This window comes from Macaca fascicularis, chromosome 8 (assembly GCF_037993035.2).
Source record: "Macaca fascicularis isolate 582-1 chromosome 8, T2T-MFA8v1.1".
NCBI lineage: Eukaryota > Metazoa > Chordata > Mammalia > Primates > Cercopithecidae > Macaca > Macaca fascicularis.
Window position 1 is genome coordinate 142,409,974 of NC_088382.1, and position 23,813 is coordinate 142,433,786.

At 33.8% G+C, this 23,813-nt stretch overlaps 1 protein-coding gene across 36 annotated transcripts in view; it reads left to right on the forward strand.

The window, feature by feature from the left end:
* Window positions 1-23,813, forward strand: part of PHF20L1 (PHD finger protein 20 like 1) — a 74,270-nt gene that overhangs the window by 12,629 nt on the left and 37,828 nt on the right. For 9 of the 36 annotated variants that reach the window (XR_012416646.1, XR_012416647.1, XR_012416649.1 and 6 more), the window contains exons 3-9: window positions 6,324-6,495; window positions 6,648-6,732; window positions 10,695-10,783; window positions 11,004-11,093; window positions 15,794-16,007; window positions 16,576-16,704; window positions 22,951-23,033. Coding sequence is in view for 22 of the 36 variants with exons in the window: in XM_015455203.4 (XP_015310689.3) it covers window positions 6,324-6,495; window positions 6,648-6,732; window positions 10,695-10,783; window positions 11,004-11,093; window positions 15,794-16,007; window positions 16,576-16,704; window positions 22,951-23,033 (862 nt within the window). In the remaining 14 variants the exon portion in view is untranslated. Of the gene's footprint in view, window positions 1-6,323; window positions 6,496-6,647; window positions 6,733-7,595; window positions 10,784-11,003; window positions 11,094-15,793; window positions 16,008-16,575; window positions 16,705-22,950; window positions 23,034-23,813 lie in introns of all 36 variants that reach the window. The other 27 variants (XR_012416648.1, XR_012416660.1, XR_012416659.1 and 24 more) reach the window with 6 other exon arrangements.

The following is a 23,813-nucleotide window of genomic DNA, read 5'->3' on the forward strand; positions in this document are numbered from 1 at the left end:
TATTTTGAATTAATAATCCTAGATCCCTAGGATTCTGCTAATATTTTAGTTATGTTTAAGTCATATTTTAGGTGTATTTCATACATGCTATCCTTTAAAACATAAAGAAGTACTTTGTCCAAGAGAGCATCCTTGTTCAGATACTCTTTCTGTATGCTGGCATGTCTTTATTATACTGCTATCATTATGTTGAATTATGTTAACGTACTTGATTCTTTTTCTTTGTTGAATAAATGAAATGAATGAGGAACTGTCAATTTCTAAATTTACATGAATTAGACATCCTATTGGCTTATCCCTATAAACAAGAAAATGACTACTTAAAATGCATAATTGGAATAACTTATTGAGGCAGTTTATAAAAAGATGTTGCCATTTTGATTGGTATGGTGCTTATTCAAATGATTAGTTAGATCCTAAATCTTTTCGTGAATTCTCATGGCCTATAGGGCATTTGTCAACATATTCTGGCCCTGCTTGGTGGATTGCAACTTGTCGTTGAGGTAGTTATCAGCTCTATTTTGACTTAAGTTCAGGAGATTCTAGGTTGTATCAGTTAATTTCCCTTGTCATTTTCTCATGGTTGACTTTTTTTTTTAATCAATACAGATAAAAATCTGGATATATATTTCAAATTAGAATATAAATCAGAATGAATTCCTTAAATGCAAATGATGTTTAGTTGTATTAATGTTCCTACGTTGAATGCAAAGAATTTTTTAAAATTAATCCGTCAGATTATATTTCTGGCATAGCTGCATGCCCACTATTGCTTCCCTCTTTTATCCTAGGATAATGAAGCTCTGACAGTTTGAGTTAATAAATGATCTTGCCTTTCAAAAGTTTCTGGTTTTGTGAATGTGGACCACTTTGAAAATCTAATTAACTTGGAAATTCTCACCTCAAAAGAATACCCATACACATCTACACCAAGCACATAACATTTTGCAGGCAGCCTCAGGGAATTCAGTCTCCTGATCTAGTGGGTGAGTCCAGACCTACCCCTGTAAAACAGTTAACAATGTGAGCCAGAATAAGAATTCACTGGTAATAATTCCCATTTTAGGTTTCTGTAAAACATGCAAAAATAAATTTTAAGCAAAACATATTTATGTTTTGATAACACTTAAGAGTTGATACAACAGGGAACTGATACTGTATGTTTACAGTATAGCTAACCTGTTTGGTCAGTTTCTGTTCTTACGAGATTATGGTGTCAGTCCAGAATCTGTAGATACTGCCACTCTCTGAAGAGTCTTGTACAAGTGGGAGTCATAGTGTTAAAATGACAACATATCAGATAATGCAATAAAATGCTATAGGAGTTTAGAGAAGGTGAAAAACATTTTATTCTTGGTGATGGCTTTGCTCTACTCTAGTTATGGCTACAGTTTGACTTGGCCATTAGAGGACAGTAATTCAAAAGGGTCCCACACTAATTCAGAAAGGGTCTCAAGAAATCAGTTGAGATTAGTAGAATTGAGTATGTGAAAATTCTGTTAAATTCTGCAAGAATCATTTTAGAGTCTTCTCTATTTTGGAATGCTCTTCATTTCCATTAAGCCAAATAAACAATAAAGAGTCCATTTTAGAGTGAATTATTTTTCTTGTTAAGTTTTCTGAGGGTAAACTCTTTCCTGGGATTCAAGTATACAAGACATGTGAGAGAGCAAGGTAGACTCAGCAGTGGAGGTGATTATTTTCTGCATAAGTAGATAACATTTAAACAATGCTTGAATTTTAAGTGGAATTAGGCAAGGTACATAGCAGAAATTGTATGGTGCATTGCAGTAATATACAAAGGTTAAGAGAGCTCTATGTAGAATTCTGGCACTGAGAAATCTTACTTTTAGTGAAGTTGCCTTCTCTCTGTCTCTTTCGGTTGAACCCTTGAGAGATGCCAGCTATGGTGGTTTTCGTTTCTCTTTATCTCTAATCATTGTTACCGATGTCTTATCTGTGACTCTTTAAACTCTGAAACTTCAGTCTTCCACTTCTTGAATCTTTTTCCAAATTACTCATAAATGTCTGGGATCGGGCCTAATCACTATTCTTTAATGTAACAGCTTTCTATGATTCAACCTTTAAAAAAATGACAAAACAAAAACATTAACACTACATCTTCCAAATTCAATCAGAAAAATCTTATGTTTAATTCACAGTCAATTAGAATAAAACATAAATAGTACATCAAAATAATATTGTTGTAGTTCAGTATACAGAGGCATTTGTAAATACATTTGTGTTCAACAGGGTTTTTCCTTCACTGTATGTATCAAAACATTATTACCATGAGCCATCTGCTAGAAATAACTTCACTGTGCAAAGCTATATGTTAAATTACTATTTAATGCATTTTACATGTATTGCAAAGATCTTGATGTTATGATTTTTTTCCTCTGAGATGTAACTGGCAACCAAATTAAGTACAAACTTTAAGGCACTCCCTGTTATCTGTAGAGTAAACGGTTGTTTCATTAGTTTGCTATTTTGTAGCCCTTCAAGTTTCAACCCCGCTAAGAAGTCCCATCTGATGTCTTACTATTCTCCTTTACCTGCTTTACTACTTACCATGTAGTCTAGCCAAAAGGACTATTACTCTTTCCTTTAAGTGCTCCTCCAGTCTCTGAACGTGAGGTCTTTGAGGACAAATAACCATATCCTACTTCTCTTGAAATCCATGGCTGCTTGCCCAGCTCAGAGTTGTGTGATGGTTTTAAGTTAGTGAACACTGAGTAAATGAATTATGCTCTGTGTATGCACTTTGTTTGTGCTCATTAGGCCTATATTCTAGATGTCTCCTAGCAAGTCTAACATAAACAACGTCTCCCAAGAACCTTCAGTAAATTACAGATTTTCTATGGACTATTAAAGCATCTTGTATACAGTTTTTGTATACACTTACCAGTTTTACTATGTGTGATATAATCACTTAGATGGGCCTTATCGCATTTCTCCTTGGCATAGAGTACAGACTTTTGTTCCACTTAGTCTTGGTTTTTAATACTGGCTACACCATGTGTATTCTTGGACAGGTCTTCATCTGTTAAACGTACACTATGTTTTCTATACCTTTGATGATTACCAAGATCAAATGAGAAAACATATAGAAAGAACAGTTGGTACTCAATAAGTAAAAAACACAGAGCCTGACATACATGTGACAGTAAATATTCTGATTCTTCTCTCTTTCTTTCTCCTAATCTGACCCTAAGCTAAACCCTTCAGTGATAGGAGTTATTTCCTTTTTTTTTGAGACGGAGTTTCACTGTCATTGCCCAGTGCAATGGCACGATCTTGGCTCACTGCATCCTCTGCCTCCTGAGTTCAAGCGATTCTCCTGCCTCAGCCTCCCGAGTAGCTGGGATTACAGGCTTGCGCCACCATGCCTGGATAATTTTGTATTTTTAATAGAGACTGGGTTTCTCCATGCTGGTCATGCTGGTCTCGAACTCCTGACCTCAGGTGATCCATCTGCCTCAGCCTCCCAAAGTGCTGGATTACAGGCGTGAGCCACCGTGCCTGGCTGAGTTGTTTCCTTTTTATGTACTAACAGTGCCTAGCAAGTGCCTTAGTCTTATTGGATGTTCAAATAAATGTTTAATGAATGAACAGAAATTTGGACATTTTTGATAATGGTAATATTTCTAACACCTTTTAAGATTCAAAATTTGATTAGTGAACATGATAAAAATTAAAATAGAGAAGAATCTGGGGTATTTGTGTTACTTATTTAATTCTTGGCCTTCATCCCAAGTGTACGTATTGGTTTCTAGATATTTATGTAGAGAGTACAGCATGCTATGACTTATCCTAAAGAGGATCCCCAAAACATAATTTTCATTTTGGTTGTTGCATCAGGCATCTCAGCCAGAATAATTTAAAATATTTTAGAAAAACCATAAGTCACTTTAAAATGCAATCCAGATTTAAATTATTTGAACTCACTTAGATGCTGATTCTTTACTGAATTAAGTCATGTTGTGAAAATAAAGATGTGTTTAACTCTGTTACTGTGGGCTATTCTCACTTTGAGAAGTGTTTCAAATATATAGAGTTGAATACATTTAGAATATGAAGGAACCTAAAGAATAAACTTATTTTCTTATTCAAAATGTAAATGATAAGACATATTAAGCACATGAAATTAGAGGTGTTTATGTTTTGAGAGAAACTTAATAATTTTTATAATTGATAGAATATCTTTTTATAGTACTTTAGTGGCTAGTGAAGGTTGAAAAATAAAGAACAACCTTGTTCTAGGTTTTTCTTAATGCTATTGACAATTTTTATGTTTTAAAAACCAGGGCAACAGAAACAAAACCAGAGCAACACTGCAAAAGACAAGTATTACAGCATTGATTCTAAGTGGGTGGGGTAGGCACATCCACCTCAGGAAGTATGCTAATCTGCTAAGTTTTCTTGTTTTTATGCCTTTCTTTTTACTCCCTGCAAAAGACTAACATCTAACAAGGCTATAATTTGGTCAACTGCCTTCTTTGTTCTGAAGAAATGAGCAAATTGCCTTTCTTTAAAGCTGCTTCTTACTCCTGCAAACATTCCCTGAATAGCAGTTTTGTGTCCTGTCATGGTGCTAGGTGCTGGGGACTACAAAAGTAAACATGACTGTTTGTCTCCAGAAACTCACCGGCCAGAGTAACGTTTTTAACCTCATCTTTCTTAGCTATTTGCTATCTCAAGAAATGTTAATACATTTTCATGATAAAAGGGGTTACATATTTTCTTGAATCTAGTAACACTGAATGCCTTATCTCCATCTCGCTGACTGCACCAAGAAGTCTTTCAATAAAGAATACAACCTAACGTTTTTAATCCAGTAATTCCCTAGCTTATTTGACAACACCCTTTTTTTTTGGTGCCACACACATATCAGTGTTCCAAGAGATATAAATGTTCTGCAGCACCCAGTTTGAGTGAGAACCTGTGCAGAGATGATGTACAGCTATAATGAGATGAGTGCTGTCAGAGCAGCAGGAGCCCCAGGAGTTAGAGAAGTCTTCACACAAGCAGTTCTGTGTTTGACCAAGTCTGCAGTGATTTGTATACAAAGGAAGGAAAGGGTGGTTTAGGGCTCTGCAGAAAGAATAGAATGGAGAATAGCACAAATGTGTGAATGCTTGACACTGAGAGAATGTGTAAATACTTGACACAGAGCCATGTATGTTTGAGGAAAATCCAAGAACTCAATATCATTAGATCAAAGTGGGGTTGAATGTCAAATATGGAAGAAGCTCTACCAGAGAATGATCCTTGAAATGTCTAAAAAACTCTGAATAGCAAGATTGAGCTATAAATTAGGTAGTAATAAGTTCCTACATTTCAAAGTTATATAAAGTCCATTGTACTTTATATTTAAAGCTAGTTTTCCACAGGGAAAACAAAGATTCTGAATTTAGCAAAAACTAGCAAGAATATGGGATAAACTGTATGGTTGAATCATCCACTGTGTGCTGCTATTGAGCTCTGAATGTTATTTAATCATGCTTTAAAAAAAATTGAGTCGTCTGTTAACATTTTAATACAGTACATTAAGAATGACGAAGCAACTTTCCTTGTAAAAAGTTTTAACGAATTCCTATTTTGGAATTACAGAATTATCACACATCAAGACAGAACAATGAAATATTTTATGTTTTTAAATTTAAGGTTTTACTGAGCCTTACCATCATTGTTGCTCTTTATAAAATATTGATAAATACAGAAAAATAAGAAAGTGAGCTTATGCCATATAAAGACAGTGTACATGCTGATGTATTTTTTGCTAGACAAAATTTACATATTTATATTTATGCTAAGTAGAGTGCTTATTTTTTACATTTTCCCCACATTGTAAATTCTTTGTAAACACCACATTCAGTGACTACATAATATTTCATTCAGTGTATATATCATTGTTTGCATAGCTCTAGACAATCTTCAGTTTTTCCAATCATATATTTAGATGGTTTCCACTTTATTTGTTATTACAAATAATGTTTTCTGTATATAATTCCAGAATTGGAATTGTTGGGTCAGAAAGTAGGAATATGTTTAAGGTTCTTGATGTATGTTACCACATTACTTCACAAAACAGTGCAGTCATTTATATTTCTACTGGGAGTGTATCAAGGAATTTATTCAGATCTTGAGGACAATCATTTATAAAGACAAGCAGACTTTTTTGATTAGTTTTAAAATATGGACGTATTTATTGTTTTGTTCATGGTTTTAATGGTAAGCAACGTTCAGCTAAGTCTTCTATGTATAATACTTTGTACAAATATAAGGATTTTCTCTTGATATGAAGCATTTTGATTTTTGAGGTATCCATCACGAATTGAAAAAATTGACTATGAGGAGGGCAAGATGTTGGTCCATTTTGAGCGCTGGAGTCATCGTTACGATGAGTGGATTTACTGGGACAGCAATAGATTGCGACCCCTTGAGAGACCGGCACTAAGAAAAGAAGGGCTAAAAGATGAGGAAGATTTCTTTGTAAGTAGCAGATTTTTTCTGTTTGCTGGTTTTGCCAGCTATGTAATGACATATTTTAAAAGGATTCTGTTAAATTATACAAAAGCCTGTTTTTGTTAAGGAAATGCTTATTTAATATACATGGAATTGATCTTAAAAGTTGTTTAAAATAGGATTTTAAAGCTGGAGAAGAAGTTCTGGCTCGTTGGACAGACTGTCGCTATTACCCTGCCAAGATTGAAGCAATTAACAAAGAAGGTATGTGTTTGAAATGATCTGAGACTTAAAATTAGATTAATAGTAAAATTTCACTATATTTTAAATTTTAATTAGTGTGTGTTATATCATCATGTATAACTTTTATATTTTCTGTAAGTATTCTTTTTTGGGAGCATTTAATTTGTTATATGTGTCTAGAATAAAATGCTACATGGTGTGCTACCTAAGTAGTGTTTAAATTAGTAGACAAAAATAGTTGGTTAAAATTTTTCAACTTTCAATTCACAGGCTTATATCATATGCATCTTATTTCTACTTCTCTGTTTCTAGTTTGTGACCAAGTTCTATTTATGAGCATCTACCCAAGAGTGTGAGGAAAGGTTAAAGATTTAGGGGAATTCAAATCAGTTCAATTCACAAGTGAAATACATAGGATATTTTCTGAGGGAAGAGTATGGAATTTTTACCAATTTGAGGATTTCCTTTATTGTGTCTCTCCCTGCTGTCCTATCGTTAATTTCTACAGATAATTGAGTTAATTTTCTAGTAGTTTTTTGTGGATATTTGTTAGAATATTAGATACTGAGCCAAAGTTACTTAAGTAATCAAAAATGTTGAAAGTAACCCAGAAATTAGGCTTATTAGTGTTGCAGAAGACTGGGAAATCGTTGGACAGATCATTAATTTAAAACAGAATTCATATGCTGACTTATTTGGAAAGTTGTAAGAATTAATAATTAAATTATTATTGAAAACATACCTGAATATTTTGTTTTTTAAATTTCTCCTTTAAAAAAGTTATGGAATACTTGCACATGTTTGTTTAATTCAGTAATACATTAATTTTCTACTAAAGTTATTTCTTAAACTTGACCACTTACACTAGTCCTCCCTATCCACAGGGGTTACATTCCAAGACCCCCAGTGACTACTTGAAACTTCGGAAACTACTGAACCCTATATATACTATGTTTTTCCTATACTGTACATGTATATGAATGATCAAGTTTAATTTATAAATTAGGCACAGTAAGAAGTTAACAATAATAATAGAATAATCAAACAATATATTGTAATAAAAGTTATATGAATGTGGTCTCTCTCTTTCTTCCTTCCTCTCTCTCTCACTCTCCCTTGTCTCTCTCTCATGAAATACCTTATTGTGCTATACTCACTCCTTTTCAGACCGCGGTTGACTGCAACTGTGGAAAGTGAAATCGTGGATAAGGGGGATTTCTGTATTCATTGTTATTACTAAAGAAACAAACATTGAGTGACAGCTTCTTGGCAAGAAGGGCATTTAATCTAAGTAAGGGGACATTTCCTTTAAACTGAGTCTTGAAAGACAACTAAGTTAGCTAAAGAAGTGATCAAAAGGCTTTGCTGGTGGAATAAATATGTGGAAAATAACAGAAGTGGGAGAGGCATGCCATGTCATTTTAAGGAACTGCAGGTTGCTTAGAATGAAAGATTCGTTTAAAGATGATAGAATAGCTGGAGTACAGGTTGGAGGGAAAGGCAAAGATTGGTATATGAAGTGTCATGTAACCTTGCTAAAGAATTAGAATTTTATTTGGAGGTGATGGGAGCCATGGAAGAGTTTTTTAAGCTGAGGATTTAATCTAACAACAAACTTGAGAGAAAATAGGAGGTAAGAGAAGACAGAAGAGAAAACAGAGATATATTAAGGAATGTTAGGTGTGGAAAAATAAAAATCATAGTAGTCTAGCTAGAAATCATGATATAACTTTATAAAGACCTTAATCCAATATATTGTTTAATGAATTGAAATCATGAATATGGCTATGATTTTCTTACCACTGGTTACCGCTACAGAAAGAGTTGAGAGACATCTCAGTTGTCAGGTGTGCAGGCTGTTTCTTCTTTTCTAGTGGGGCCTGTATCTCCCTGTGCACTTACACTTCTGTGGAGCTGTGTTATGGAGCTTACATTCCCAAGTCTTATTCACGTTGGCTCTTGAGTGTCTAGTCCAGAGCCTAGCACATAGTAGACAGTCAGTAACAATTTGTGGAAGTAAAGGAAGAAGTCAAATCTCTTCTGTTGGGTAATAGGATGTACCCAAAACGAAGTAAAATTACACGGTCATTGCCCTCTACATTAATTCATAACAGTTTCTTTTAAGAGCTTTGGGACCTTCGTTCCATGCATCAAGTTCCCTGTGTGTGTGCAGATGCAAGTACACACATATCACACACACTCAGAACAAAACCACCCTCATTCTTTATTCTATCCCTTTCATCTACAGGCATTTAATATAGAAAATTCAGCTTACCTTAGTGGAAGAGTGATGATACTGATTGTGATCCCAGCGATTTCAAGAGTAGTTTCAGTGAACACATACTGAAATATTGGCAGATACTATTTGTTTTCTGAAAGCTATTAATACTGTGATATCTGTATGTCCCAAGTGGTGGATAGTCCTGCCCCCTCCCCACCTTGACAAAAATCAGAAGAGCAAAAGAAGCCGTCCATTCAATGTAACAGCAAACCAAAATGAACAATTGTGAACATTTAGGCATTTGTAATATAGCATATAGAAGCGAAGAAAAGGGGCCAGTCAGGGTGTTCTGGAGTATTGGGGAAGTTTTCATCTTGGGAATGGTACTTGAAGAGTGGAGTGGGGTTTAGATATACATAAGGAAAGGAGAAAGGCATCACAACAGAGGAAACAGCATGAGCAAAGGCAGAGAGGTATTGATGCCCAGACGGCCTGGTGTACAAGCTAAGTTTTTCTGGAATGCTGTGTTGAAGAAGGAAGACAGAAAGTTGCAGGAAAGATGGGAGTGCAAGGTGTACGCAGAGTTTGACATTCTCAAAATATTTCTAGTGTCTTTACATACATCCTTAATATTCACCTGATCAATTGTTTGTATAACTTGAATTTAGATCTTTATATCTGTGAAATTCAACATTATGCTAATTATAGAAAGATATAAAATCATGGTGTTATTCAAAGTACACCCCACAAAAATCTTTGCACATATATATTATTGGCTTTGGTGCCAACCCCAAGGACATTAGTAATGATCGTCATATTTCTTGTTTATAATTTATAATTCTTTTATAAAGACCAAGTATCTGTTTACTTAAAGTGAGATTCTGCCTTAATTGGGGAAATGGTAGAAGAACATTTATCTAGGAAATGACAGAAAAACATTTGAATTTCCTTAAGTAGGCATTATACATAATTTATATATCTTCTAGTAGCACTGGTTTATATTGACTTGAAAGCATGGGGTCTGTAACAGAAAGTGAATATGCTTCATAATAGACAGACAATCTTGAGGCCTTCAAGTAGGATGAGTTTGTAGGAAAGACATGGATGACTAGACGAGATTGGAAATATTAATTATGGCCATGCTACCTGCCACTTAGGTGAATGCCACTGGGTATAGCATTTAGCCTTCCTCTAGAGTTCAGTGTTCTGAGCTACTTTGTGAAGACTTTTATCTAGTTGATTTGTAAAATATTTTCTAGCTTTAAAATCTAGAACTATAATTCTTATTTTCCAGTTTGTTGTTATTGCCCAAGGAATAATCCTTTCCAGGGTAAATGATCTTTTTTGCATATCAGCTCCTTCTCTGTATTACTTCTTTTGAAAGAAACATTCAAAGAGCAAATGGTAATGCCTATGGAAATATATATTTTTGTAAGTAATGATTTTACTTTTGTCAGCTATGTTATGAGTCTAAACATTTAAATTATTGTAAAATTATAAAATTTCTTAGTAAAAATCAGAATTACATGGAACTAACTTATCAAGACTTAATTTGTGTACTTGTTAGGGGAAACAGGAGTTCAGAGTTGTTTTTAGAGGGAGGGAGAAAGTAAACTTAAACTTGATGGAGTCCTTAACAGGAGTATTTGTAGTTTTTGCATTCCTAAGCATTTATCTATGCAGGTCACTACTTGTTAGATTTCAAGTGTTGCTGTAAGCTTGAATTATATTTTCTAATGATTCTGACTTGCTCCTGTTTCAGGAACGTTTACAGTTCAGTTTTATGATGGAGTGATTCGTTGTTTAAAAAGAATGCACATTAAAGCCATGCCCGAGGATGCTAAGGGGCAGGTAAGAGTGTTCAGTATTCCTAGCTACCCAAAGGCACATCTTCTTGAACGGTGATTGTTCAAAGTATATTTATATATATATTTTTTAAATGAACTAATTGTAGGGTTATGTGCTGATAGCCCCAAATAGCAGCAAGAAAAGGAAGCTTAGACTGTAAAATAAATTATACATTTGATTTTTGCTTCTTTGGTTTAGACCTGCTAAAGTTATAGGTCACTAGTTTCTGTTCCAGGTGAAATCCCAGCATCCACTAAGCTGGTGTTGTCCTATCGACCCAGCTGGATCGTGTAACCAGTCTATGGGAAGTGAGGTAAGTGCCTTTTTTTTTTGAATTTTGTTTTGTTTTTCCTGGTATATAATGTCATTTAGAAAGTTAAAATTTTTTAATACAAAATTTTACATTGAGTTCTTATCTTCTTCTTTCCTTCTACAAATCATAGTCATTTATCTTCCTTTAAAAGGCGCTTACCTGACACTCTGTAGGCTGTTTCAGATAGGGCTCTCTGAGTCATATGATGGAAGCAGTGTATTGTATGCTTTGTCACTGCTCAAAGCAAGAATGGACGGTAAGCATTGGAAGGAGAATCTTGGGTGGAGGTAAAACCACAATTTCATTTGTTGGCTATGTTTTCTGAAATACTGAAAAGAAAGGTGCCATTAGAAATTTAAAATATTTTCTTTTATATTCTGCTGTTATTTGGGATTTTCAGCACCTGGACCTACAATTAATTTTAAGAAATTGAAAGTAGTCTGTAAAAATGTCTAATGTGGAAATATGCTACATATTTGTTCCATAACATGCGGTGTAAACTGTCATTCTGAAATGTATTGAAATTACCTGGTCAGCTTCAGTAAAGTATAAACATTTAGTGCTCTAGAAATGTATAACTACCACATTAAAAACATTCATGAAGAAATAAGTGTGATTGTTTTAAATTGCCTGGTTTTCAAAAATTTAGTTATGAAATGATTAGCAAGCAGATTTCCTCTAATCAACATGTAAATGCAATTTAAAATAAAAATGCTTTTGATCAGGAAGTGGCTTTGTGTCTTCCCACATGTGTGTATAAATAAAGTGTTCTTTTAAGCATTCAGTGGTGTGATTTCTTGGTTACTACATAGATTGATTAAAATGTTGGGAACATTGTTTAGTATATACCTGGTTAAACAAAAGTCTCAATTTTTTTTTTTTGCTTTAAAACAATTATTTTGTTATTCTGGTTGATCAGATATGTTCATGAATTGACATTAATATTATTGCCTTAAAACTTTGTTTTGTCAAAGTGAGACACTGAGCCAATTTGGTTTGTGGTAAAATTACAGGTTGTAAAAATTAAATTTATTGGATGTTATGGATGTTTGTTTTTAATAAGTAGTGATTCTTTAGTCACACTATGATGCATTGTAACATTAAGATCAGTGCCAAGATACAAAACAATTGAAATAATATTTGGGTAGTAGTATATTTCTTTTATATTAGTATATTTTTCATTTTTTCTTTAGAATTCTTAATTACAGCAATGTTAACAATATTTGTAGAATTGTGTTTCATAAATGACTCTCATTTTATGAGTTGCTTTTTCCCAACAAGCTTTTGACTTGCCTTCATCAAGGAAATATGCCAAATCAGGTGTTATTTGGGCAAAGCTAAGGGCGGCGGGGGGCGGCTATCTTGCGTAATATAGCCGCAAGATTTTGAGGACTTTGAGAATTTCTCTATAAAGATAATTTTTAAATTAAGCTAGCGAAGAATAGTGCATCAAATTAATGCACTGTGGAAATGTTCTTCCTGAACCTGTCTAAAATGTGACATTAATAACACTTTGGCATATTCAAACCTCCAGATTAATTAATATTCTTAAGCCTAAATAAGTCTTAATTCTGTTGTCTTTGACTTTGAACCAGTTGGTTAATACTGGATAAACTTCTGCTTGCATTAAGAGGTTAGCTTGAGCACCTTAAAGAGCTTTTAATATTATAGTGGGTGCAATGTGAGCTGTAGTCCTTCTAATACTTTCTTTGTAGACATTTTTCTCACTGGGAAAGAAGGTAGACATGTTAACAGCCCAAAATAAGATCCCCTCTTTTTCTCCCTACCTACATTTTTTTCTTCTTCCACATAATTTTGTGTGGCATGGTAGTGTTGATACATAAATAGCTATGAAACTGACATATATTATAGGAGGGTGATTGATTCCTTCATCTTATGAGATACCTCCTTGTTCCTTCTGGTTTTCTACTCTAATAAGAGCAGTAGTAATTACAGGATGAGAGATTGAGCCATTACATATTTAATTTGGAAGCTTGTAACAGAAGTACTTGCCTTTTCTCTCATTTCTTCTTCCTGAGGGTGTGCTGATACAAAAGTTACATTGTAACTCACTAGTGTTAATGGTTGGCTCATAGGTCCTTTGCTATTAATATTTACAAAACATTTTTTGTGTACATTCTTTCACTGGATTCTCATAGAACCTTTGACATAGGTATGGCTAATATTTCTGTTTCGCATTTGAAGAATTCAGAACTTAGAGAATTGAGTGACTGACTGACTTAAAATTTTGCTTATTCTGTGCAAAGTGATTCCTTTAACCCAGAGTTTCTGATTTCAAAGACTGCCCTTTTTAGTGCAATATTCTATTATCTACAAAAAGCTTGAAAACATCATTATTAGTTATAGTTGATGGAAAGATCACACTTCAGTTATTTTTAACAATGAAGCTTTTCTATAGAAGGAATAGATTCAGTGTTTGATAGCAAAGTAGAATGACTATAGTTAATAAAAATGTACTATATTTGGGTGATGGACACCCTAAATACACTAAATTGATCACTACTAAGTATATGCATGTAACAAAATTTCACATGAATCCCATAAATTTATGTAAATAAACATAAAAGCAAACACAAAATAGAACTCAACGTAAAAATAAAAGAGCAAAACAATGAGAGAATTCTTTAATCACACAGCTACAGTGATTCCCATGCAAGTCGTATGATTAAAAAGCATTTAAAAAGCATTTAGATTTTAAAAGGTGCAGTATGAGTCTCTTTTTAATTTTTTTCTTTATTGGAGGTAGAAAACAACTTGGGATGGAAATTACTTCTGACATTTTCCAGCAACTCTGACAACTTAACATTTTCCCTACAATATGGAACCAGAATTAAATGCTCTACTCTTAATAGGTCTGCAAACATATGATCTCTGGCATATAACACTTTCCTTTTGGTTGTCTGATTATACTTATTCTTGTTTCTCTGTTTCTCATCCCACTTTGTTGATTGTTCTCTCTCAATCCTTTCTTTTTCATTGATGATGCTTTCTTTTCTTACTGCTTAAATGTTAGTCTCAAAGCTCAACTTAGCCATACTGCTTTTACCTACCCATGTTTTACCCATGTTTTACTGCTTTTACCTACCCATGTTGCTCCTTGAACCTTTCATCGCTCTTTCACTTTCCTGTACACTTTCACTCCTGGCCTTTGTTTAATGTTTTTCCTTTTGCTTGGAGTAACCTTTTCTCCTTTTCCACTACCGCTTTCCCTGGGAAATTCCTACTTACCTTTAGGGTTCAGCTCATCTATCATTTTCCCTGAAGCTTTGCATTAGTCTTTCTCTTCAGTCAAAATCAGTCTTGTCTTTTCTGTTCTATAGTATTTTGTTTATTTCTCTAGTACGTCTCTTGTCACGGCTTATAGCTAATTGCATTTACCCGTGAATTACTTATGAACAGGACCAGTCTTTTACCACTTGCGGTCTCCTGAATGTTTAGCCTAGTACCTGGCATATAGGACAGGGTGTTCAGTAGAAAATTGATGATTGAATGTGTTAAGTGCAATCACATGTTTTCAGTTAATTTCAGTCATGAGAGAAAGAGTTAGAATACAGATTTTTTTTTAAATGGCTTATTGTTTTCACCATGTATTTTTAAGGTAGTGTTAATCTACATTGTTCATTGCTTAATTTTATTAGCCTATTTTGCTTATATTTGTTAATGTAAACCATGAATTAAATTCATTTGATGTTGTGAAATTTTTAGTTGCTTGGACTAGGGATTAAAGGTATTTTGAGTAAGTCTGAACTGGTAGTCTATTTGACAAAGCTTAGTGGTCTCAGCAGATTCACTTTGTAGAGATATTTGTATTTATTTTAAAATATTTGTCTTAAAAACATTTTGATTGTGAAAATTAAAATGTTAGGACCACTTTATACTTCCTTACACCTTTTTTTTTATAATAAGCATTTTTAGTTAAAAATGCAATAGTAAAATGTATTTAACAACAAACTAACACAGGAAAAATAAATATTTGCACCTCAGAGGAATGATACCAAACAAAGACCTAGGATGTTGTATGGGGAGATAAATTAATATGGAGTTTTGACAGTTAATGCTTTACCTTGGTCAATGGAGCTCTTTTCTTCTTCATCAGTATTATTAAGCTGTTGTGATAAATTGCTATCTGAACTTCAGTAGCTTTAGAAAATAATAAAAATCATACCTTTCTTGATTTCTATGAGATTGACTATAATTTGAATGGTACATTCATCCTAATAAGGAATAGCAATTTGGTAGGTGGGAATACACTATTTTTAATCTTTGTAGAATTGCAAGATAGCATTTTTCCCTTCTTTTATAGTCCTTTGTATTATGGGAAAGAGATGGAATGCAACATTTGAGCCCTAAAATACTAAGGTAGCATGTCATGTAGTATTCCGTATCTGCCATAGGTTTCCTCTGCTATTTTAGATTTTAACTCCTGTAAAAATATATCCTTGGAATACCTGTTATTGAATGTGCTTCCTATTTTTATGAGAGGTTGTACAATCTAACTCATTCGATTATTAAATTTGATAACCTACCATGTTGAGCTATCATGTAAATATTGTTCTCTCTATATTTATGTTTGGTTACATGTGAAAATAGCTTTGAAAATGTGACACATATTTTTATTAGTGTAATTACATTTTAATTAATTTTTAATACTTCACATGTTTTGTGTTTTTCCTTTGGAGGATTGGATAGCTTTAGTCAAAGCAGCTGCTGCAGCTGCAGCCAAGAACAAAACAGGGAGTAAACCTCGAACCAGCGCTAACAGCAATAAAGATAAGGATAAAGATGAGAGAAAGTGGTTTAAAGTACCTTCAAAGAAGGAAGAAACTTCAGCTTGTATAGCCACACCAGACGTAGAGAAGAAGGAAGATCTGCCTACATCTAGTGAAACATTTGGTACAAAATACATTCTTACGTTAATTCCTTATGACACTGGTAAACTCGTAGTAAAGTCAAATCCCTTGGCCCCTTTGATTTTGAATGTATAATTAAATTTTTAAGCTTTTTTCCCTAGCATAATATGATGGCTAACTTTTCTAGCATTTTACAGATAGACCTGAAAATTAATAGTCTAGTTTGGGTTACTTGATACTGGATGCCCTCAGTATTCTTGAATAGAAATAGGTTGAGCTTTTGATTTGTAACTTCTTGATAGCAGGTTTTTGTTTGAAATTTTTTCTTTTGTGTTTTTTCTTCAACCTTTTATATGCTTCTGTATATGCTTCATATGTAATACGGAAAAAGCAGTAAGTCATTTTCTTACTGCTTTAAGAATAACTGCTTTAGTTGTCTTTTATTTCTAACATACTAGTCTGGAGGGATTTGTGTTTTTCAAAGGTCTGTATCAAGTAGTAGATTTAAAAAACTAATGTGAAAAACATTTTTACTATTTTGCTATTAAAAAATCATGTGTTTTAATTTTGGATTCTAGATAAACTCTCTCATATATGTGTTCTATTAAAAGTAGGACTTCATGTAGAGAACGTTCCAAAGATGGTCTTTCCACAGCCAGAGAGCACATTATCAAACAAGAGGAAAAATAATCAAGGCAACTCATTTCAGGCAAAGAGAGCTCGACTTAACAAGATTACTGGTAAACTACAATGATTTTTTTTGGGGGGGGTGGGAAATGGAAGGTTTAATTTTAGAGTAATTTATTTTTAATGAAGTAAAATGGTTTTGGTTTAGTGTCATAGACCTGTTAACATTGACAGTTACTTTCTGGTTCTTCAAAGTCAGCGTCTTTCAACACTGTCAGCTTTTTCTGTTTTAAAATGTGAAAAATAGCACGTATCTTCTACCTACCTCACAGGGATGTTGTGAGGGTTGATAAGGATGAATGCTACAAAACTCAGTCATTTTTTAAATTACATTGGTGATAATAGTTTCTAGAAGAATTATTTTGTCAACTTATGGTGACACAATTTCTGAGGTTTTAAATGTTTTTATACATTCGTATACTTGACCAGTCTTACTTAAGGATGGTGCCATATATAGTTGGAAAGATGACTGACTTACATTTACTTCCTGAATCTGTTGATTTCTGAATTTCTGATGTGAAAGTATTTCTGTAAGTTTCTTGTTGTTTTTTTAATTTCTACTCTTCAGGTTGGTCACTAGCATCTGGGCTTATTTCCGTATGATTTCTTGTAGTTTAGTTTAGGAAATAGCCGTGCTAGGCTGTTAGAAAACACTGAAAATTCTAGCCTGGTTAGTGTTCATGGAAGAGGGGATTGAAGGATTAGAATTGGGGCCAGTCATACTACATCCTGCCGTTTTCATGGTCTATTCAGCCTGGTAATTCTAGTCTTCAAAAGAAATTGTGAACATATTTACCTTTTCTGAGTAAATGTTAAAAGGGGAATTTAAATACTTTCATGATTTAGTCATATGTTCTTATTATGAGGACAGAACCTTTTTTAGTGCCTTTGGCCTAATTAAGCTGTATAAACCTTTGTTGGCTTCAACTTGAAGAAGCTTGATTTCATGGTCAGATTTAGGAATAAATGTAAACTGAACATTTTGACCATTTTCTGAAGAGAGGAAGCTAACTGAAAGGTGACTCTGGAGCTGAGGGTTGTTTAGAACCACTGTTTTATTTATATTGTTCATCTAGGTGATTATAATTGGTTTCAGCAGGTGAGAATATTTAGTCTCTTGCCATTTGTATATATTATTTTCATGCCTGTGTCTGATAAAGGACATATTTGGCCCCAGGAGAGGAAATATTTTAAATCAATTAACCCGTTATACCTTTTCCTTGTAAACTATTAAGGAGAAAGCCAAATGTTCTCTGATTGTTCTTATGGCATGAGACTTCAGTTTTGCCTTAAAATATGGAACCCAGTGCTATGTGCTGGGCAGAAGTGGAGTAGTATTTCTAACTCCTGTGATACAAAGATTGAAACAGCATTGTTGGAGGAGTCGAGATCAAAGAAGACGGAGGTGACGCTGACATGATACAACTGCCAGCTTTCCAGCATCATGTTTTTTTTTCCTTCAATTTGGATAACCTGCTTTTAATAGTTTCAGTCAGTATACTCTTACATATGCCTTATTGGGAGATTCAAGCTCAACGTTTAAAGAAGTAAAAAAACAAAAAAACTGCAACAGAAAAACTCAGCTGAGCCCACAATGATGCATTATTTCTCTATGGCCTTGAAAAGACAGTAGTGGGGAAAGAAAGTACCATTTTACCATGTGCCTCAAGTTTGTAATACTGGTTGCTTAGTAACACCCTTCCCTTCCATGGAGGGATTTTCTCTTCACTTTCCCTCGGGGGTCTCAGATGAATAAGTTATAGTTTGACAGCAGCAGCAAAGCATAAGATTTTATGAATGTGAAGCCATTACTATCTTTTTATTTACTCAGAAAATTTAAGTGTGTGATAATCTTTTTAATAGTTCATCTTTCTACATCTATTTCTGATTTCATGTTGCAACTATGTCATGCAAAAAGACCATAGATATTGTAAGATTGTCTTCAGTAGTTGAAATTCAGGCTTGCCTTTGTACAGTAAATTTCATTTATAGGTTATAAAGATAAATGAGAACTAACATAGTAATTTTGTTATGGCATTATGGTATATTTTAAATTTATCAAGCTCATCTGTATGTGTCTTTTTGTCCTTTACTACTGAGAGGATTGGGGCTGGGATCATGGCAGCCTGCTCTGATGTATTTCTCTCCACTCTATTTTGTTATTTTTTAAAAGAGTTCTACCTTAAATAAGTGGACCAGCTATTGGATAACTTTAATTCATATATTTATCATTCTTTCTATTCACTTTGCCACATACATACCATGTGATGATTTTAAACCCGATTTATATATAGAGAATGTTACAAGGATGGCTTTTTTCAAAGATTCCAAGTAGGTAGACATTGAAAATATAGTTGCACAGTATATGGAATATGTATATATGTATATACATATATACATATATATTTCCATATATACACATATACATATTTCATATATGTGCATATATACATATTCCATATACTGTGCAATAGATGCACACACACACACACAACTTCCTGGTTCATATTTTTCATTATGTAATGTACCTTATTGATAGCTATTATTTTATGGCTTATGCATACTGATTTGAAATAAATGATTTTACTTAGAAAATTAGTAGTCCATACTTTTGGGACAAAGTTGCAAACAAATTGAATTTGAGTAGACTACACTGCAGATTATCGAGGGACCAAAGGAGAAAGACATCAGCAGTTAGTGCATGGTCTCTTTCTAATAGGCTCTAAGAGTTTCTGGAATTTCAGGTAGCTTAGGTGTGTTTTTGTAACTTAAGGAATTTAAAAAGTTTAAAAAATCCTGAAATTTGAATTGACCAGTAGTATGTTATTGATAATAATATCAAGAATATTTGATTCTTAGTTCCAGCAAGAAGATTGTGTTTTGAAATACCTGGATGAAAAGTAGACCAAGAATTTAACCACTTTGCTCTTTCTTTGTTTCCCTTTCCCATTCCAGGGAGCTCTGGGCTCTGTTCTACTTATTTCTATTGGCAGGAAAAGACCAGCTGTGTATTTTTTATGGCTAATATAGAATATTGGAAAGTTGTAACTTTGTTGGTGGGTGGAACTGATGACTGTTTGATATTCTTCTTTTACCTAAATTTAAATAATTTCTTGAAGGAGCATAATGCATTCTTACTGGGCAATTTTATCCCATAGGTATATTCTTCTAGAAGAGGGCCTGTTAGTAATACATTGATAATTAATAGGTACTTGCTGATAATTTCCTTTCAGTTAATTCTTTTCATTTTCTGTGGATAGTGCATTTTTTCCTGGAATATTAGCAGGTTAAGATAACAGATTTTGGACTGCCTCTTAAGGCAGAAGTAGTCAGAGTTGTCTCTTCAAGTACCTATTTTATTATTTGTTCCATTTTGTTGTTTATATTTAATAACTCTTTTGTAAGTTGATGTGAATGTAAAGTGTGAAAAAACTTTATTAATCATATTTGGGCTTTTAAATTCTCTAGATAACCAAGTATGCATTTTAAAATCTGATTTTAAGTAGTTTTTCTGAAATCTCATTACTTTTTGTGAACACATTACAATACTTTTATTTTTCCTTCTCAAACCATTAATGGAAAGGGATTTTAATAAACTGGATCTGTAATATCCTAATGTAAATCCGTATGTTATGGGTGAATTATTTTGTTTCTTTTATTGCTTGTGGTACCTTATTTTCAGTTTTTTAGTTTGTGATCTGTTTCATCTATTGAGTATTAAAAACTATTTCTACCACCTATATGAAAGGAAAGAAAGTAAAAAATATAATTATATAAATATATTAAATAGCAAAATTTTCCTGTTTGAATAGTCCTTAGAAAAAGAACTCTACTCAGTTTCCTGCAAAAGAACAACTTGATTTTCTAATTATTTTTATTTCAATAGTTTGTTGGGCCTTAAGAATATTAGCTGGAGAATAAAAACCTAATGAATGTGACTTTAAATGTTAAATACATATTCAGTATGTTCAGAATATAATTAGGATTGAAGCTGTTTTTGTAAAATTGTTTATATACAGTTGATGTGGTGTGAGACTGTAACAAACTATGTAGTTTTTTTGGTTTTTGCTTTTTTTTTTTTTTTTTTAAAAATCTCAAACTGGTACAAATACCAGGGTTTTGTTGTTGTTGTTTTCTACTTATTTTTAAATATAGATATGGGATCTTGCTATATTGCCCAAGCTGGTCTCAAACTCCTGGGCTCAAGCAACCCACCCAGCTCGGCCTCCCAATGTGTAAGATTACAGGCATGAGCCACTGTGCCAGACCTTAAATACCAGTTTTAATACTAATCATAGATGTATCAAAATCATTGTCTTACACTCAGCCTTTTTTATTTTAAAGTACATTCTGAGTACTAGGTACCTTTTGCCTAATTTAGAATTTGCTCGAGTACTACTTTAAGAATATAATTTTATTTATCTATCTATTTATTTATTTATTTAGAGACAGAGTATCACGCTGTCCCCCAGGATAAAGTGCAGTGGTGCCATCTCGGCTCACTGCAGCCTTCACCTCCCAGGTTCAAGTGATTCTCGTGCCTCAGCCTCCCAAACTGGGATTACAGGTGTGTGCCACCACACCCAGCTAATTTTTGTATTTTTAGTAGAGACGGGGTTTCACCGTGTTGGCCAGGCTGGTCTCAAACTCCTGACCTCAGGTGATCCTCCCATCTCAGCCTCCCAAAGTGCTGGGATTACAGGCGTGAGGCACCGTGCTGGGACCAAGAATATAATTTTAATATGTGAATTCCTACCTTGATCACTTAACTTCTTTAGGGTAGCTATCTGATAAAGTCAAGACATGTTGCCTCATGGATACCTCTACATCATACTGTGTTTGAGGGGGCACCATTTTTCTCCTGTTAAATATGTTGTGGACAGCTTCTGTAATGTATGTAGTATAATTGCTGTAGTCAGTTTACTATTAAGTTGTCAGTTGTTAGACATGCTTCCTTTGGAGCAAAGTTTGTGTGTGGCCAACTTTGAAATGACTCAAAAAATGATTTTTAGTGACCTTTCATGAGCAGCGTGACCATAAACAAAAACAAATACTTGTTCTAGGCTTATAAACTGGGCTTCATTGAAGGTAACTGACAACTTTGAAATGACACAGAAATGAATTTTGGTGACTTTTTATGAGCAGGGTGGCCTTAAACAAAGCTTATAAACTAGACTTCATTGAAGGTATCTGACAGGCTTAGCAAATAATTTTAACCAAGTAAATGCCTATATTTTATTAAAGCAGAGTTTTAATGTCTTGGGATTCAAATTGATAGTTATATATTACAATAAAATATTCTGTCTTTTTTTGGGGGGGAGGTGACGGAGTCTCACTCTGTCACCTAGGGTGGAGTGCAGTGGCGGGATCTCGGCTCACTGCAACTTCTGCCTCCTGGGTTTCAGTGATTCTCCTGCCTCAGCCTCCTGAGTAACTTGAATTACAGGCGCCTGCCACCAAGCTGGCTAATTGTTGTATTTTTAGTAGAGACGGGGTTTCACCACGTTGGCCAGGCTGGTCTTGCTCTTGATCTCAAGTGATCTACCTGCCTCGGCCTCCCAAAGTGCTGGAATTACAGGCATAAGCCACCGCATTGGCCTATTCTGTCTTTTAAATTTGAGAATTAGTGACATACATAGAAGAAAACTGGGACTTCTAAAAATTTTTGTCTTTTATAGACAAAATGACAAAATAAACTATAATGTTAAGTTCAGATGTTCTAGGAAGGACCCACACTTTTTTCCCCTTAATATAAAATAGATCCATCTCTGTGTTTAAACTCTTATAAGAAGATGAGGTACAACTGGGCACACATAAAGCGTAGATTAAAAGGATCTGAATGAACTTAAGAATTGGTAGCTTTTTTAGCTACTAAAACAACATAAAATCTTATTTTATGTTCTAGATGTTTGGAAGGATTTCTTCTTATTCTGTTTTTATAGTTGTATAGACAAAACCTGTATTATAAGTATTAGCAACCTGAGCAACCTTAATCTGGACATGAAGACATAGAATTTTAACTTTTTACAGAATAAATGTATGTGTGCAAGTGTGTGTTTTTGGTGATTTCATTGAGTAATATTAAAACCCACACAACTGGGTAAGCAACTCTTAAGTTCTGATTCAGTCCCTTGGCTTATTATTAAGCATATTTGTATTTTCGAAAAGAAAACATTTGAGACTACTTCCTATATATTAAAAAGTATAGGAAATTTCAACTGCTAAGATTTTTGAAAAGTTAATTAGGGTGTAAATCAGTATTTTTTCTAATAAGCAATTTCTGTACAATTTTTCTCAAGGTTTGTTGGCATCCAAAGCTGTTGGGGTGGATGGTGCTGAAAAAAAGGAAGACTACAATGAAACAGCTCCAATGCTGGAGCAGGTATGAAATGGTAGCATTTGATTTTTTTCAGGGTTCCCACTGGAATGATCACGGAGCTCTAATATCTACGTAATTGAAATTCCCCTTTTGATCAGATATGGGAATAGGAAGCTAATTAATTGATGATATATTTTTAACTCTGCCTTCTCCAAGGTATACAGATAACTACAGACTTCATTAGTGTTTGATTTCATAGACTGGCATTAAAGCCTTTGTCTCCAAAATTTGAAGGCCTGGAGACAGGCATCCCAGGGTATAAGCTTCCAGCTGGATCACCTTTAACTAGCTTACAAAAAGACCCTTACACAAATACTTTCCATTTGTGAGTTAAAACAGGGTTTTTTGACATCTAATAAAACTTCTTTTGTAAGAAGTTTCTTTTATATTGTAACAATTGGTGTTGTTAGACTGACTATGTGTTTTATGAATTGATCAATGAGCCATACATTTTTGCTAGGATGTATATTTTAATAACTACAAAAAAAGAGAGTTTAAAAAACTATTAAGGGTCTGTCTTTAAACCACCTAATAGAGGAATTTAAAAGTGAAGGTTGCAGTTGCTAGATTTTGCCTTGGCTACCTTCAGATTCCCACAATACTTGTACATAATGAACTGTGCATGCTTTTACATTCTCTAAGGGCTTAACTTCTTAGGCACTGTAAGACTATAAGAACGCAGTAATAGCCATAACTGGATTTCCTTGGTTCTCCTGTTTTAAAATCTGAGCCTTAATGTAGTTTTAATATATCCTTTTTGTATTACTTTTCTTTATTAGTAGC